At 31.5% G+C, this 17683-nt stretch overlaps 1 protein-coding gene across 3 annotated transcripts; it reads left to right on the forward strand.

The window, feature by feature from the left end:
- Positions 1-14368: 14368 nt before the first annotated feature.
- On the forward strand, positions 14369-17215 carry LOC118750754 (zinc finger BED domain-containing protein 1-like). Of its 3 annotated transcripts, none has more exons than XR_004994427.1 (7): positions 14369-14454; positions 14515-14731; positions 14788-14832; positions 14899-14968; positions 15044-15346; positions 16384-16576; positions 16639-17215. XR_004994427.1 is itself a non-coding variant. In XM_036485486.1 (6 exons), exons 2-6 carry the CDS (start codon positions 14585-14587, stop codon positions 16509-16511), a joined length of 693 nt encoding a protein of 230 aa, XP_036341379.1. In that variant the 5' UTR covers positions 14388-14454; positions 14512-14584; the 3' UTR covers positions 16512-16631. The 3 variants fall into 3 exon arrangements, 1 of the variants encoding a protein (XP_036341379.1); XR_004994426.1 differs by having other exon boundaries at positions 14388-14454; positions 14512-14731; XM_036485486.1 differs by lacking the exon at positions 16639-17215 and having other exon boundaries at positions 14388-14454; positions 14512-14731; positions 16384-16631.
- The last annotated feature ends 468 nt before the right edge of the window (positions 17216-17683 follow it).

A 17683-nucleotide genomic window follows, 5' to 3' on the forward strand; every position in this document is an offset into this window, starting at 1 on the left:
CTCATTAAAACTCGATCAGACTCCACAATGGGTCATATGATCCCAGAAATATGCTGGAAGGAGCACTTGCACAAAGTGTTAAGCCATTGTATCATTTACTTTAGACCTTCCGTAAAGTTTTGGTTGGTTTTAATGAAAACTAGAGTGCCAGTTACTGTCGAAATTCGACAGTTTTTCTAGTTTTTAGGAGCCTTCGAGAGGGTTTCTAACTTAACACGTAGCAAAACTTATACGATACAAATTAACTTACCGGAACATCTTCTGCTTTGGAACTAAAACGAAACTAAATTTGTTTTATCTTAGAAAGTCTTTGGACTTCAGCAGGACTTAGAATTGACCCGATACATTCCACTTTATCGATAAATATTAATGATTTGATACATATCGATAGTTCGATGATTTTGAAAAACACTAAAATCATATAACTCAACAAAATTCGTTAACTCGACCAATTTCAATAACTGTGAAATTCGAGGGCTCGATAAATTTCGATAAATCAAAAATGTAAATTCTTTGGATACCTTTAAAAATTTTTACTTTTGACAGCTCCACATTTTTCGAAAGCTATCGAAAAATTTTAATAACTCATTACACTCTGTTAGCACGATAAAATTCGATAAGCAGTGATAAATCTATAAGCTTATATAATCTTGAAATTTCGATTAATGGATATATTTTGAAAATTCCATAAACTTCGATTCGATGAATCAACCAGTTTCAGTAGATCAATAATTATCGATAACTCTGTTAGTTGAAAGAACTCCATGCATTACTACATCTCGATAAATTTCGTTAAGTCTATAAATAATGATAATTCAATAAATATCGATAACTTGATACATTTCTTTAACGTCACAAATTTCGATAATCCCACATGTTTTTATAGCTCGATAACTATTCGTTAATTTCGACAACTAAGTTTCTGTGTCTATAAATTTCGACAACTCAATAAACATTGATCAATTTTCGATAATTTTCAATAATTCGATACGTTGTGATAACTTAATAAGCATGGATAAATTTCGATAATTATAAACTTCGATGATTCGATAAATTTCAGTAACTTTTATGGAAAATTTCAATTCAGTTACCCTAATTCTTATGTATTTCTCATTGTCTCCATTTTCGCCTTTATCTCCATTTTCGTCTTTATCTTCACTTTTGCCTTCTTTTTTTGTCTTCATCCTTATCACTTGTTTCTTCATATTTATCTTTATTTCAAAGTTTAATTTTAAATACGAAGTAAAAACTGCGAAAGAGCTTAAATTGAACAGGTTGCAAAAACACCCATACACAAATATGGAAATTTTTAAACAACGATTTTAAACCAATTTCGAAACTATAAAAAAACTCTCCTCATCTACAGAATTACCTTTCCAACGGTGTTCTTGGTTTTGAAATCAGTAAATTTACCTTGGTCTTCATCTTTGGTTTTATCTTTCATATCTTTGCTTTTATCCTTTTCTTTATCTATTCACGTAGATGAGATGTGATGACGGTGATAAGATGTGACGTGATTTTACGTCATAAATAGGATGTCATGTCATGTGTTGTCATATCCTGTGATGTAATGTCATATGATGGCATACCATATGATGTCATATCATGTGATGCCACGTTATGTAATGCGATGTCATGTCATACGATGTCATATCGTGTGCTGTCAAGTCATGTGATGTCATACTATATAATGTGATGTCTTATCATATGATGTCATGTCACGTGATATCGTATGATTTGATATCATATTATGTGATGTAAGATAATGTGATGTCTCATCATATCATGTCATGTAATGTGATCGCATTCCATGTTCCGATTATTAAATCGGTAACCCTGTCGATAACTGTTGCAATAAAAATACCGTTAACAATATCCATAAACATATAGAAAAATACAACGATTACAAAATCGATTTATTCATCGATATATAACAATCTTCAGTATCAATTATTATACATATCGATAACAATATAAATGAATAAAAAGATAACAAAATCAATTATTTAATCGATTATTATACCAATAACAATATCCATTATTCTATCGATAACAATATCGATTATTATATTGGTTATTATATCGATTACAATAGCGGTTATTTAATCAATAACAGTATCGATAACAATATCGATTATTTTATCGATAGCAATATCGAGTTTTATATCGATAACAATATCGACCTACATCCTCATCCTTTTCTTCATATTTATCTTTATTTTTGCATATTCCTCCTCACCTTTACCTTAAAGTGTTTAAATTTACTTTGATCTTCGTTTTTGCCTGTACCTCTAGGCATCTTTGTTTTTGTTTTTATTCTCAAACCGCTAAACAGCTGAGAACTACTTCCATGTGCATTATTCCCATTGAATTTGACAATTTACTCCCAACCAACCAACTGCCGCTAAAGAAGTTTCACTTCATAAATTCAAGAAATGTTCTTACCCTTTCAGTTACCCTAATTCTTATGTATCTGTCATTGTCTTCATTTTCGTCTTTAACTTCACTTTTGTCTTTTTTTTTTTACTTGGTCGTTATCATTTATTTCTTCATCTTCATATTTATCTTTATTTCAAAGCTTAATTTCAAATGTGTAGTGAAACAACAGGCGAAACATGTCAAATTGAACATATTGCAGCAACATGTATACACAATTCGAAAATGTTTAAACGACGGTTTTGGCCGTAATTTTCAATCAATTGTAAAACCATAAAAACTCTGCTCATCTACGGAATAATGCCTTTACAACGGTGTTCTTGGTTTTGTTATGTTAGCCTATTAATATATAGATTAATTATTCACAGGTAACTTTAAATCGGTTTTAAGCCAAAGATATGAATAAAGTTCTGGAACTCATCAATTTACGAATATGTCCCATTTACGTCAAATCGAAAAATGCACGGTATTAATCCAAACACCGTAGGGGGATAGATCCCCCCGCCCCCCCTTCATCAGTGAAATGAAACTTTTTATTTTTGAATTAATAACACAATACTATTTTACCCTTCCGAGTTATAATTTTTTTATTTCAGACTGATGACAAATTATCTTTTAATGAATATTTGAATATTTGCGAAATACACTGGGCCATTTTGCTGAGTTCCCTACAGTGTTAGGAAATAATCTATAATCTACACAAAAACTGAACTTTTCGACTGTAAATTGTATCGACTTTTTAATTTGCTAATATGCATGCATACATAGATTCCCTTCAAGACCACTGCTTTGACGGTATTCACGGGAAAGTTTATGTAGGTACATTTACATATTTTACACTTTTAAAATAAATGTCAAGGCAGATATTTTAAGATACACTTCTTGACAAACCAATTTTTTTAAGTTATTATGAATGGATAAAAGAGACATCTTCTTTGAATTCAATACTAAAACTCGACATTTCAAGTGCTTATCAAAACTTTATACATGTTAACTAGATTGGCCATTTATCTTAAAATTATATAATTTTAATTATTTGTTTATACAAATGCAGTTTACCAAAACCCATATAAATCCAACATTAACAAAATCAACAAACTTTCGTAAAGCTTTTTAATTAGATTTGATATAAATACATATTTTGAGTATGCAGTTTTGTAGCCCGATCAATTCAAAAAAAGTACAAGTTTACAATACATAGCTGCGTCTTATCGTTGATTTTTAATATATTTTTTTTGATGAAGGCGTTGCTAATTTCTTCATTAGAAAAGACGACGAACATACTTAGATAATATGGAAGAAAATTACCGACATCTATATTCAACATTTTTTTTTTATTGAGCTCGAGGCCGTTTTTAATGAAAAACTTATTGTGGAAAAGCAACAATAATTTGAAAAAATATAAGTTATAAAAGAAAGTTGTTGAATATAATTGTTATAAGGCCATAAAATAACAAAAACAAATTACCGACATCTTCAAAAATATGCCATACATCAACTGTGAATCACAGGTACTTTAAATTTGCACTTTATTAGACTAAAATTGAATGAGCTAAAAAACTGCAAAATATTAAGAGATAAAATTGAAATAGAAAGTTCGAAATTTTTACGAAAGTTTGTCGATTTTTTTTTAATGTTGTTCAAAGATTAAACTTATTTTCATTTAGTGTTTGTTAAGGAATAAACTATATTTTTATAAACAAATAATTAAAATTAAAATTTAATAAAATAAATAGTCAAATCTAGTCAATATGTGAATGTCGTAAAGTTATGATATTTAAGAACATCTCTTTCTTAATTAACGATGACACTGTTTCTATATGAAGCTGATTTCAACATTTTGTTTTAATAAAATTTTTTTTTTCAAAACTTATGAAGGCAAAAACGAGAAGGCGAAGACAAAAAGAGAATAAAATAATTTGCGGCAGTGAATTTTCAGATTTTTAAAACGGTATAGTAATTTAATTTTTTAAATTTAAATAAAGCATGAATACCTCATTGAATAAACGAATAGATCAAAAGCATATAACGGTAAAACTGGCACATACATAAATATATGAAAGAATGCACTCAGCCGACGCCTCTAGCCATTGTGTGTCACAAATTTAAGTTATCGATGGACATTTTTTTATTTCATCCCGCCAAAGCCAAATCCTGACTACGCCACTGAGTTGACTACTCAAGTCTCAAGAACGGGTGTTCAGAAAAATTTTATCATTATCAAAGAAATTGTCTGTTATTTGTTTATCCAAGCAAAATATGAAACCTTCGCTAACATCTATCTATAGCGGAATTCTTCCCTTTATTTTAATATATTATATATTATTTTCTGAAAACCTGTTAAAAAGATATAACCCATTTTATGGGAACCGATTTTGAGTGAACAATGCTTTACAAATATTTTATTTATAATCCCAAATATATGATATAAATCCCCTCGACCAAAAAACTTAAATTGAGTAACGCCGCTTCGAATTTTTACAATTGAGCGATTATCAAAAACCTGCTTTTTAAATAAAAAGTTGTTTATTGAAACTACCTTATTTTTTGCATCATATATGTGTGCAGGTTTTTAAACAAAATTCTTTCTCTAGCTAGAAAATTTTTAGCTTAGCTCTCACATTTATATGTATGTACGTTTTATCGTTAATGCACAAACGAAAAACCTTGTCTAAGAAAATTTCCTGATTTTGCACTTGAGCTAGTTGCTGGTGGGAGCACTCGGGCCCCTCTGTTGGGGGCCCAGTCAGCATTGTTTCTTTTGCTGCCCGTTAAATCGATTGTTGTTCAACATATATCGTGTATAGAAATTTAAAAATCACCGCAATTTAAAATTTTTAGAGTTTTGATAGTTTTTAATTTTTTTGAAGCTTTCCCTTTTTAATAACTTGAGCGGAATTCCAAAATTCTCTAAACTTTCAAAACTTTGTGAAATTGACAAATTTTAGTAAATCCCAATAATTCAATTAATTCAATATAATGACAAATACTAGATTTTTAAAATTTTTTTATTTTTCAAAAATTTTGAGAATTGTAGGAATTCTAAAAATTTTTCTCTAAGTAAAAGTGTCGAATATACAAAATTGATCAAACGAAATTAAAAGTTTTCGAATGTTGAAAACATTTTCATATTTCGTCGTTTCTGAAAATTAAAAAAATTTTCGTAATTCTTTAAGATTCAAACAATTTTTAAACGTTGATGTTTTCAAAATTTTCAAAAAATTAAAAATTCTCAAACTTTGTTATATCAATACAAAATTTTAGAAAAGTTCAGAAAAGTGGAACAATTTTTGAATTTTTCAAAAATGTTAATATCTTGTAGAATTCTAAGAATATTCAATTTTTACACACGAGTACATGAACATAAGAGATTTTCGACAATTTTTGATGTTTCACATTTTTACATTTTAGGATGGATTTGAGGATAAACCAAATTCTAAAAATTTTGCAAAATATAAGCATTTCTAAAATCTCAATAGTTTTGTACATTTAAAAATATTCTAATTTTACCAAAATTTGTAGAATCTCCCGGATTTCGATAGCTTTTGTAATTTTGGAAATTATCCTAAAAATAAGAAATCTCAAGAAATTTTATAATTTTATAATTCGTTGTTTCCTGAACCTGTGAAAATATTCAACCTTGCTGTGACTTTCAACTGTGTAAAATAATACAAATTCGAAAATATAACAAAGAACTAAAAATTGTAAATAAAGTACATAATTTCAAAATTTTGAAATTTCAGTGAATTCCAAGGTGAAATAAATATAAGGTGATGTCACTTACATAACCTCACTTTTTCTGCATGCCAATTGCGGCCATGCATTTTGGGGTAGTAGAAAAAGGGGGAGAAGATTAGGATTATTTTTGCTACTTTTTAGGTACTATTTCCAATACATACATATATCAGTAGACCCCACACCAGTTAAATGAAGCTTGCATCAATAAAATATTTTTTCTGTAAACCAGTGTAATTGCAGTTTAATTTTTTCGCTCAAAAGAAATTGTTATTACCTAATTTTTATTTTTTCGATCAAATATCTTGATTTTAATAATCATTATTCAGTTTAAATTGTCTACCTTAAAATTATTATTTGTAAAACTTAAAAGACCACTCGGTCGTACCACACACATATGATGATGGTTAAAACTTAAAAAATAAGGACTACTTTCCGTCTTTCATTTATTCATATTAAAACTAATTAAATTATACAGTTCTCTTTATTTAATTATACTTAAATTCTAATAAAAATTACATATTAGCCCGTATGGAATTTTATTTGTATTTTTTCCTTAAGTTCTGAGGTACATGTATTGCGTACTTAGTGATTAAATATCTAAACCTTAAAGGGAATTTGATTACGAGCTTTATTTTCGTTACCATTTTAAAATTACATTTCTGAATCCTATGAGTTATATTATAAAATTATTTTGGGTTTAAACTATTAGACCAAAGTGCATTATCGTAGCCACCCGAGGCACTGCTCGAATAATCAGGCCGATTCTGAACAGAAACTTCCCGGGAGTTTTCTCTCTTTTCCCTTTCCTCCTATCATGGATAAAAATTCCTTGAGGATTTTTTATATTAAATTGCGGAGTTGAGCTCTCAAAAGTGCCCATCAGCTTTTTTGAAGTTGGAATTTTCTCCTCCCAAGTTTTCGGGTAAAATGCTACTATCTGGGAGTTAATTATAGATGGATTTATTTCTCGGGAGAAACAAATTCCCGGAGAACCAACTCCCCGGGAGTACTAAGAATTGGCCTGAATATGTTGGATATGTATAGTATATATTTTACTTTAATATTTCCTTAAAAAATCTCAATTATTGGAAATTATCGCTCAAAATTTCCACTGAATTTGAAACGAAAGGTCAAAGCAAAAGCGAAACAAAGAAACAGTGATACCTGCACATACTTTTTTCAAAAAACTGTCTGCTCCATTTATTATTCCATTTTGCCCAGAAATGAAATTGGAATAAATAGGGTAGGCATTACCGTAACGCTGGTATGCCGAAATTGCCAAAATTACAACAACCACCCCCTAAGTGACAACACCTTATTAATATTTCACCATGAGTGAATTCGAAAAACTGATAGACCTACTTAAATAACAAAATACTTCGAGCTTAGCTCACAGCTATAATTTCAAACTCAAGTCAAATTTGACACACTTTTTCCATGAATTATAATTTTCAAAAGCATCCATTCATTAGGTTTGTTCCCCAAGCTTCTCGAAGTCACTTCGAGTTACATATACGCGCTCCGCAAGTAAGCTTTCGACTTTCTTTGATATACGCTCACAGTTTGAACTTTGCTCGAGTTTTTCTACAAGTAGCATGTGATACAAACCAGTCTTGGGGGGTAGGGAAATTTCCCCATACCTGGGTCCGCCACTGCCTTGTACTCTTCACAAACAAACTTTAGCAAACCATAGTAGAAAGCGTAGAAAATTTCTTAGGAACTTCGTACTGCTTAAGAATATTAGGCCCAATAAATTTTTCTTTACCATTTCTTTGGCGTTTTTTTATTCGTCCAGCTAGAGAAATGTTTACAAATAATAACATAAATAACAGATTTTGTTCTTATCAGAAGTTCTCCAAAAATGTTCGATCCGAACCGAAAACCGAACCACTTGTCATAAAGGTTTAAAGGTTCGTTTCAACCAATTTTCAATACATAAATTTACCCACTTGTTTTCTTTTTGTTAAATATGGTAATACATACCATGTTTGTTTACCATGTGGCTATATCAAATGTCCGAAGTGCAAAAACGGTTCGAACAGTTGAACCGAACCGACCAAAATTTTCATACGGTTCACGTCCCTGCTTTATATTAACTCGTGATTCAATTGCATTTTATTTCAAATGAAGAATAATGAACATTTCAAAAAGGCGTGTGTAGCACCGTACACATGATAGAAGAGAAACTTCTTAAAAAAGGTGTGAGTACCAGGTACCTACTCACGAAATTTGATATGTAAAGATATGTTTACGAGTCGGCAAACCATTAGGCGATTGAGTTACATACATATATAGGTTTGATTAGAAATTAAACAATCATTTCATTTCATTTTATTCGTTTTCTGATATATAATTTATATATTTATTCATTTTCCGGTAACACCGCCTTATATGAATTCGACCTTCTAGCTAGTAGGAAGTAACTGAACGAAGGAAATGTCACATAATTACTTATTGTATGTTTAACAAATAAATGCAAATGTTTATAATGCAATCAATAGATCCAAACGAATTAGCCTCGATTTGTTACGATTCGTTTTTGTAATATTTTTTAAATTATTACGACATTGAACGGGTGCATAACCTATACAGTGTTTTAATCTAATAGTCAAAGTTCAAAAGGGGCATATTATATTTCAAAAAACGCAATTTTTCTGCCTTTTCTCCCATGAGGCGATATCTTAAAGGCTCGTATAGAAGGCCGGCTGCACTAAACAATTGTTCACTTGGAACGCTGCACAGTGTTTCGTGTAGAACAAGGTAGCTGGACAAAACCAAAAGTTTTATTCCTAGAATTTTGTATTGAGTAATTAATCAGAAGACCAATATAACGGGGTATTTACACTTGTTTGTTATTTTCACTTCCAATATGTTGTGTAATTGAAGTAAGTAAGCACGAGCAGTCGAAGTCAGAACTGATTTATTTGAAAAATTTCTTTTGAATATTACGCTTCATATAACTTTTAAGTTACCACTTCTACTTCATTTTTGTGATGGAATCTGAACTCAAAGGTAAGCTGAAGTTTTTAATTATAATCTTTTAGCAATTTGATTATTTTTAGTATGTCTAACATTCCATTATTAAGAAAAAAAAAACATTTTTTATATACATTTTTAACTTCAGAGGTGGAAAAGTTATATGTCTCCTCATGTAACCCCTTTAAATCTTATATTTATATATTTTATACATATACAAAAATCCCAAAATTTTCATCTTTACACATTCATGTTTCTGGCATGCGGGGGACGATATGTACTTGCCGATTTGTTTTACAAAAATTATTTAAAAATCCGACGTCTCGGTTGCTCCGCAAACCGGTTAATCGCTTCTGCAATTATTTCACATTTATTCTCTAAAACAAATTTTCGATGTATTCTTAAAATGCGTAAATCTAAAGGTAAATTTTATAGGAAATTAAAGTAACAATTTATTAAAACTAGTAGTAACCCCGAAATATGGGTGAGTACTTAGCTCAAAATTTATTTAAAGAACTTCGTGAAAGACAACCATTAATCTTGTATTGCTAGTGTTGTTCCGATACGAGTACCTACAAGTAATTACTCGATATTTTCTTCAAGTACTGAGTACTTGTTGTACTCGAATACTTCCCGCAAGTACTTAGGTGGGTATCGAGTACGCGATTAAAGTATTACTTGCTTTTCCAAAAATTTTGAATTTCGGTTCTGACAATATATGAATCATGCTGTTGTGGATTTTGCACCACGTTAGTATGGCTGCTTTTTCGGTAAATTTTGGTCAGATAGTACTCGAACCGATTCTGTTTTTCTTTACATGACATAAGTATTTACAATGAGTTCGATACATTTGTGGCATCGATACTTTTCTTCAATATTTTTAAAGAGTACAGGTATCAAGTACAAGGTCGTATCGCTAGACAGCTGATAACCCAGGATAATTTTAAAGTTCTTAAAAGACATTACTCTACTCTAAGCTTCGTGCAGTGGGCCATGAGAAAACCGTAATCTTCAAGGTATAGTCCAACCTTTCACAATATCTGGTATTAGTCTTAATCTGAAACGCAATAATCATTGAAAATTGGCGCCGTTTATGGTTAAAAGCATTTAATATCACACTTTCAAGCTAAGGCTTTCTTAACCCTATTTGGGAGTAACGTAAGCCCTTAACATACGCCGTAGAGGCTTATGTACTTAAAAGATAACCTCTGAGCTAAAATATACTTAGTCCTGTCTTATTTTTTTAAAGAATATTGAAGTTGTGAGTTTGACTAATAATAAAACTTAGTTTTATTAATAATAACTATAACCACATTTATTTAAAACAACAAAATAAAAAGTAAATTTTGTGTTAAAATTAAAAAAAAAATACCCATTCCGTATACGCCTCGCAGACGTAGATTATACTTTTAGGGTTAACACCTTCAGTACAAAAATTCAACCACTGGTTCTACGAAATTTTAAATATGAATACCGGCATACAAAAATGTGTAATGCTTTGAGGTTTGCGGTCATTCAGGGTAATTTTTAATGGTCAGTGATATCCTAGGTGTTTAAAAAAGAAAGGGATCTCAGCTATCTTTATTTTTTGCTTTCGTGAAATATATTTCAAAACTATGAATAATACCTAATAACTTTTCCGAATCTCCATTCCATGGAAATATGGTTAATATTTTTCAATAGATTATATTACTCATTATCGACTTTTCTGCCGCTTTTTACTTGTTTGACAAACACGGTCAACTGCAACTGCAGCTTGCACTTTAGTTTGATATATAGCTCAATTCTGTGGCTGCTACAAATCGGCCTAACTAAGTCGTATGACTGAGCAATTATATATACAACTACAAAGCATAGCGACATGTAACACATCATGCAAGTGCCAGTTTATATCATGTCGCTTATACATGTTTGAAAGTGATATATGAAGACATTGCCGAATAAATTCAAATCAAATCATGCATCAAATTTATGCATGTCAACAAAAGGAACACATGCAACATATTCAGCATTATTATTTACATTTTATATTCGGAAGAGATTTTCCGAGTTTTGCAAGCTCCTACTATAGTAAAATTTATTAAACAATTATCTAATTAAAAATCTATATACCAACGGTGGGCAAACCTGGCTCTTTGAGCCAAATGCGGCTCTTTGCTTAGCAAAGTGCGGCTCTTTTTACTTTATCCTTGCTTAGAACATTTTTGCTCTTTTTACTTTTTAAAACACATATTTCATACATATTACACATATGCATACATATTTTACATACATACATGTTATACATATAAATACATATTTTAGCCCACAGCAATTTGCCTACAAGAAAACAGCTGATCAAGAAGAGCTGGTTGAAATTTACGCAAATCCCTAAATTGAATTTGATGGTTTGGAAGTTGAAATAATAAAATGCGACTAACTAAACTTGTAAGAAATAAGTAATTATTCGTTTAGTCAGTGAACTGTGTCAGGATAAGAATTCAGGATTTGTTTTGTCACGTTTTCAATTTCATACTTTTTACAGGTCTATTCTGCGCTGGTAACATAAATTTTATAACCGGTAATTAAAGTGTCTGTCAATTTTTAAACCTTTTTCTCATTCTGTGCTCTCTTGTAACCGGTTAATTTGGTTACCATCTCATAAGCTGGTAACAAAATATTTCCCCGTGAAATATGCAATACAGGAATTTCCACAAATCTTCATAGCTGAGTTTCTGATTATTTTCACTGCATTACCAACGTACCTGGAATCGCGGTGACAAGAGTGGTAACATTTTTTGGTAATAAAATTTTCCGGTCACAAAATCTTCGGTAACGTGCAGAATAGAACAGCTGAGCTAAGAAGCAGTGCTATAACAGTATGTTTGAGATGGAATCACATGGCATAGCAGGTGACAGGTAATAAGGTCAATGGAAATAAGGTCAATTGACTTTATTTCCCACCCTGGTAAGAAATAAAGTCAATTGACATAATTACCTTTTCAAAAGCGAAATAAAGTCAACAAAAATTTGGAAATAAAGTCATTGACGCTTTTTCCTCATTCAAATGCAAATAGCGTCAACAATGCTTAAAGTATGTCGATTCATAGAAAAAAATTTTGTTCTTACAACAAACATTGCCCCGTAAGTGTTGTTTTTTAATAGATGAAAAAGGTTATTGCCAAATCCTCAGTGTTGTGACATTAATCCACACACAATCATGAACAACCACCAATTGATTTTATTAAAAAAAATTTAAATTGCGAATATGTAAAAACACGATGCGAAAAACTAAACGCCTGCGTACAGCTGGAATATGATAAATATTTGAAGAAAGAGTGTAGAAATGATCCATAACTTGCATTTCGTTTCCACAGAAATAAAGCGAACACCATTAAATTGAACACTGAAATAATTTTGTGTTTTAAAATAGCATATTTTGAACGAATTCGGAATGTCTAAGGTGGAAAAGAAAAGTCTGCAGATAGACTATATTGAATATAAGCCCTCGGTGTTTAAAATATATAAACATTTTATTTCAACGTATACAAAAAATAAATCTTCCCGCGTTACAGCACGGTGGATATGGGGAAGGGGCCGGGGGGCCGCGGCGTAGCGTGAAGTGGTGTTCGCGCCGGTCGCGCGGGGTACGCGGGTGGCGAGCGCGGTGTGGCGCGCTAACTCGGGCCGCCGCGAAGCTAAGCAAATTTAATGTTTGAAAGAGAAATAATGTCAATGGATTTTATTTCGTTTTTAAAAAGGTAATAATGTCAACTGACTTTATTTCGCACTAGGGTGTTAGGAATAATAGTGACTGCCTTGAGGTATTCCTGAGTAGGGATGGGTAAATTCGATATTCGAAGCTTCGAGATTCGAATTTTAATCGAATTTTCGCTCCGAAATGGCGAATTTTTGAAATCGAACTTTGAGGTGCTAAAATTCGGATAAAATCGAACTTTTCTAGAAAAAAATCGAATTTCGTCTTTATTTGCAAAAAAGCAACTCTGCGACTTTTTGACTAAATTTGGCGTCACTCTAGATGGCGCCACGTTTGACTTAGGAATGCAAGTAAAAAAAAACATCGACTTTTTTCTAATGCATCGATGTATCGTATATAAAAATCGATATTTTCGATGCATCGAATAAATTGAAAACATACAAGAAAATGGAACAATCGGACTTACAGCCCTATTCCGGTTTTGCAATAGAATGACAATTGATCATCCTTCATTGTCGTGATTTTGTCATTGTCGTTGCACGTTGCTATTCCTAACAAAAAATGACATGGTGAAAAGTTCATTGTTGTAGAAACAGCTGGTCAACGCTATTATTTGCAAAAAATATGAGCGGTGAAACACCAGAAAAGTGAGTATTTGTGTGAAATAGATAAATTCGTATATTTATAACATTTATAAATATTTTAGACGTGCAAAATATGAGCGGACGACGCAGGAGCAGCTGCAATTTTATGTGAAGTTTTGTAGGGAGCATCCGGAGCTGCTCGTCTTCCACAAGCACGGTTGCGCAAATAACAAAAATTTGTTCTGCCATTGAAATTAGTTGATTTTTATATTTTTTTCACAAATTTATTAAATCGTCGCACTTTTTAAACCAACACAAACATATGTTTTTGCCTTGTCACCTGCCCAAAAGGTCATGATAATAAAAATGACAATTGGCATGATTCGAGCTTTTGAATTTTGCTGCGAATACCAAAAGTTTTGTCAGTGTGGCGGAATAGGGCTGTTAGATAAATTATTAAGTATTAACTCAAAGTGAAATATGTTTATTTTTTTAATAGTTGCAAATCCCATTTATAAATATAAATTCATGCAGCGTATATGAAAATCGATATTTTCGATGCATTGAATGAATTAATAAAAATGTACAAGGAAATTGAAAATCGGAACTTCGATAAATGTTTAAGTATAAACTCAAGGTGAAATAGATTTATTGATGATGTAGAAGTAAAGATAATTAATTGTCTTTGAATTGTCAGCAATACTCTTCTAATCGGTCAATCGGTTTCTTGGTATTCTTATAAGCTGCAAAATCATATTTATAATCTAAAAGACATTAATACAATGAATACAATACAATAATTTAATACAAAATGTATATTTGGTGAACATTCATTCGCATCAGCTGTCAAATTGAAATATATCGATGTATATTGAAGAGAAAATACAATGGTTTTATTCGATGATTCGAATAGCAAACATCAATGTTTCCAATGTATCGATGTTTTTGTGCATGGATGTTTTTGTGCATCCCTAACTTGCCCCATTTCAATTCTGCAAATTTGCTTGCGTTTATTTTACACAGGTAAGAATATTGTGAAAATGTATACTATTAGTGTTATAAAAGTTTAGTTTTTTACAGCAGAGTCGATAATTTTATGCGCCGTATACACTTTGAGTTTGCTTACTGAATTTTTCATACATTATTACTAACAATGAGCCCAAGTATTGTGTGGCAGTACTACGATAAAAAAGAAAAAGGAATTGCGATCTGCGTAAAGTGCGGGAAATGCTTTAAGTACCACAGCAGCACAACCACGTTAAAAAACCACGTAGAAAAAGTACACAAAATTAAAATGGAGGTAAAGGAATTTAATTTATATATTTCAATACCGAAAATTGTTCCATTTATTTATAGAAAACTGACATCATTGAGCTTGTGGACAACGATGATGACAATGAGGTATGAGTTCCCTAGGGTTTCATTTGTAATACATATTGTTACTTTTCTGTTCACACAATTTTTTAGCCGAATCAAAAGAAGTCTAAATCTGTTTACCCAATACGAAATTCCTTTGAAAGAGCAGTATCATTTTCTGGTGTGTATGCATTAAAGAAATTTTACATCTCAACTTTTGAAATTTATTAAAGTTCTGTAATTATTGTAATATTAGATAACAGCACCAAAGGGAAGGAAATTTCAAATGCGTTAATGTATATGATAGTTGTGGACGACATGCCACTTTGTACACCTGAAAAAGGGGGTTTTTTAAAGTTCTGCAAAACGTTGCAACCTTTATATAAAGTGCCTACTGAAAAAACAATGACGTCAAAAATTGAAACAAAATATAGTGCAATCCGATTAAAGGTCAAAAACGAACTCAGTCAGGCGAAATCTGTATGCCTCACATCGGACATATGGACAAACTCTTCGACTATGCAAAGTTATGTTGGAGTAACTATACACTTCGTTAAAGGTTAGTTCCTCCTTTTTATCTGCGAAAAATAATTTTTGTAGTAATTTGTTTTTGGCGGAATATTTTCACTTATCAAAAACTGGAATCACGGGATATATAAAGAATAGAGCCCGTTGAGCTAGAAAAAGAAAAAGTGGATGTTGTCGGCCTTCATCCATTTATTCTGACGGTATAAAAAATTGTTGATGCAAGTTAAAGTGTGTTAAAAGTTGTTAAAGTGGAATTTTCAATAACGTGGATATGGTTGGAAAGATAATTGACAGACCTTTAATCTGTCTATATCATATATATAATACATACATACTTCGGGAATAACCAAAAAGACCAAATTATAATTATAACGGAGGAGCCAATATCAAAGGCGCAGTGAAACAAGAATTTGGAGAGTCGAAGCACGTAACCTGTTTTGGTCACACTATCAATAATATTGGTCAAGCGATCATTCAAAATAACAATGACGATGCTATCGACGATGATGAAAACGAAACGGAAGGAGGCACGCTAAAGGATCTTTTAAAAAAGGTAAAGAATTTAGTAAAGTTTTTTCGAACGAGCGAGGTGGCTGCGAAAAAGTTGAGAGATTACCAAAAAAGCAACGGTCAGTCAAACTTAAAGCTGATTCAAGAAGTGAGAACAAGGTGGAACTCTTGTTTTGAAATGCTGGAACGTTTTATGACATTGTCTACATGTATTGCACAAGTAATTCTTCAGCTACAAATGGATAAGAACACGAGGGCCCGCACGCCTAATATGGTCACTGCTGAAGAAGTGGACGCTCTTAAAGAAGTAACGGATATTCTTAAGCCTTTGCATGAAATTACAAGTGAACTCTGCGGTGAAAAAAATGTAAACATAAGCAAGTGCATTCCATTGGTTGCAGGATTAAAAAAGGTTAAAGAAATAATTAGTAAATTGTTTCTAGAGTCATTTTGTACTTTTAAGATGACGTAGTAGACGTTGTAGACATTAACCAATAGATGAACAAAATGATTAATAATGAATTTGGCTGTAAATAAATCTAAATCTATATTTTACAGGCAACAATGATCATCGAACCGACTACAGCAATAGGCAAAATAGCAAAAGACGTCCTGTTGACCGAGGTCCAAAAACGTTACGCAAATTTGGAGGCGGTGGTTATTTACGGTGTGGCAACAATACTTGATCCAAGGTACAAGAAGGCTGCCTTCGAAAACTCAATCTACTGTTCGCGGGCTGCTGCTTTTATTGGTACATTAGACAAATACCTATTTATCATAAACAACTATTTCTGTTTTTTAAACTTTGAATAGGTAACTTATTAATAACCAGCCAAACCCAAAGTAATGAATCTGTGGAAATTATCGCTGAGCTTCAAACATCGGACGAAGGAGGCATATGGTCATATTTAGATCAAAACATTAGCAACAGTCAATGCAATAGAAGTAACGTTTCGGAAATAAATTCGGACCAGCTGCGAGCTTATTTAATCAGGCCCGCTGTTTCTCGAAAATTAAACAAAAACCCTTTAACAACTTGGCAGGCGTTGAAAAATGATTTTCCTTTGCTTTTTCCAATTGCCCAAAAACATTTGTCAGTTATGGCAACGTCAGTCCCATGTGAGCGACTATTTTCACATGCTGGACTTATAGCAACCCAGTTGAGGAACCGTCTCTCACCCGAACATTTAAATATGTTAGTATTTTTGCGGTCAATTGAGGAAGAAATGTGGGACATATGAGGCTATTAGCGCAAGACTTGGTCTTGGTCTGTACAACCACTCTTACAGTGGCCGTAAAAATAATAGCACTTTAATATTTGGACATGTTTTGACTTAATTTTAAAATATTATATATGTAAAATTCAACAAAATTTCCAAATTAAAAAAAAAAGTTGTTTTGGCAGTTTCAATTTTGGTATTATAAAATGCAAGTTTGAAGTAGCTACAAATTGAAAAAGTTTGAAATTTTTTTTGCATATATGATATTTAGAGGAATGAACTACATATATTTTTTATAAACAATTTATGAACATTGAACCAACAAAAGAAAATGAAGTCAAACATGTCCAAATATTAAAGTGCTCTAATTTTTATGGTCACTGTAGATCCAAAATTTTTTTTTCATTCAATTGTTGATTTTTTAGAACTATGTAAGTGGTACAACTTAGTTATTTCCAGTGTTCTATTTCGATAAAAATTCTTCAAAAGTGATGGAAACTTTAACGAATTTTGGATATGTATTCTTATTTTTCTCAGTATAAATATTGATACATTGTTTTAAGGAAAAATGATTTAAATGAAGCGTATATTTTTTTTTATTGAATCTTGTGCAAACGGTTGAAAATATAATGTTTGCG

The sequence above is a fragment of the Rhagoletis pomonella genome, unplaced genomic scaffold (assembly GCF_013731165.1).
Source record: "Rhagoletis pomonella isolate Grant_MI unplaced genomic scaffold, Rhpom_1.0 Rhpom_scaffold_00385, whole genome shotgun sequence".
NCBI lineage: Eukaryota > Metazoa > Arthropoda > Insecta > Diptera > Tephritidae > Rhagoletis > Rhagoletis pomonella.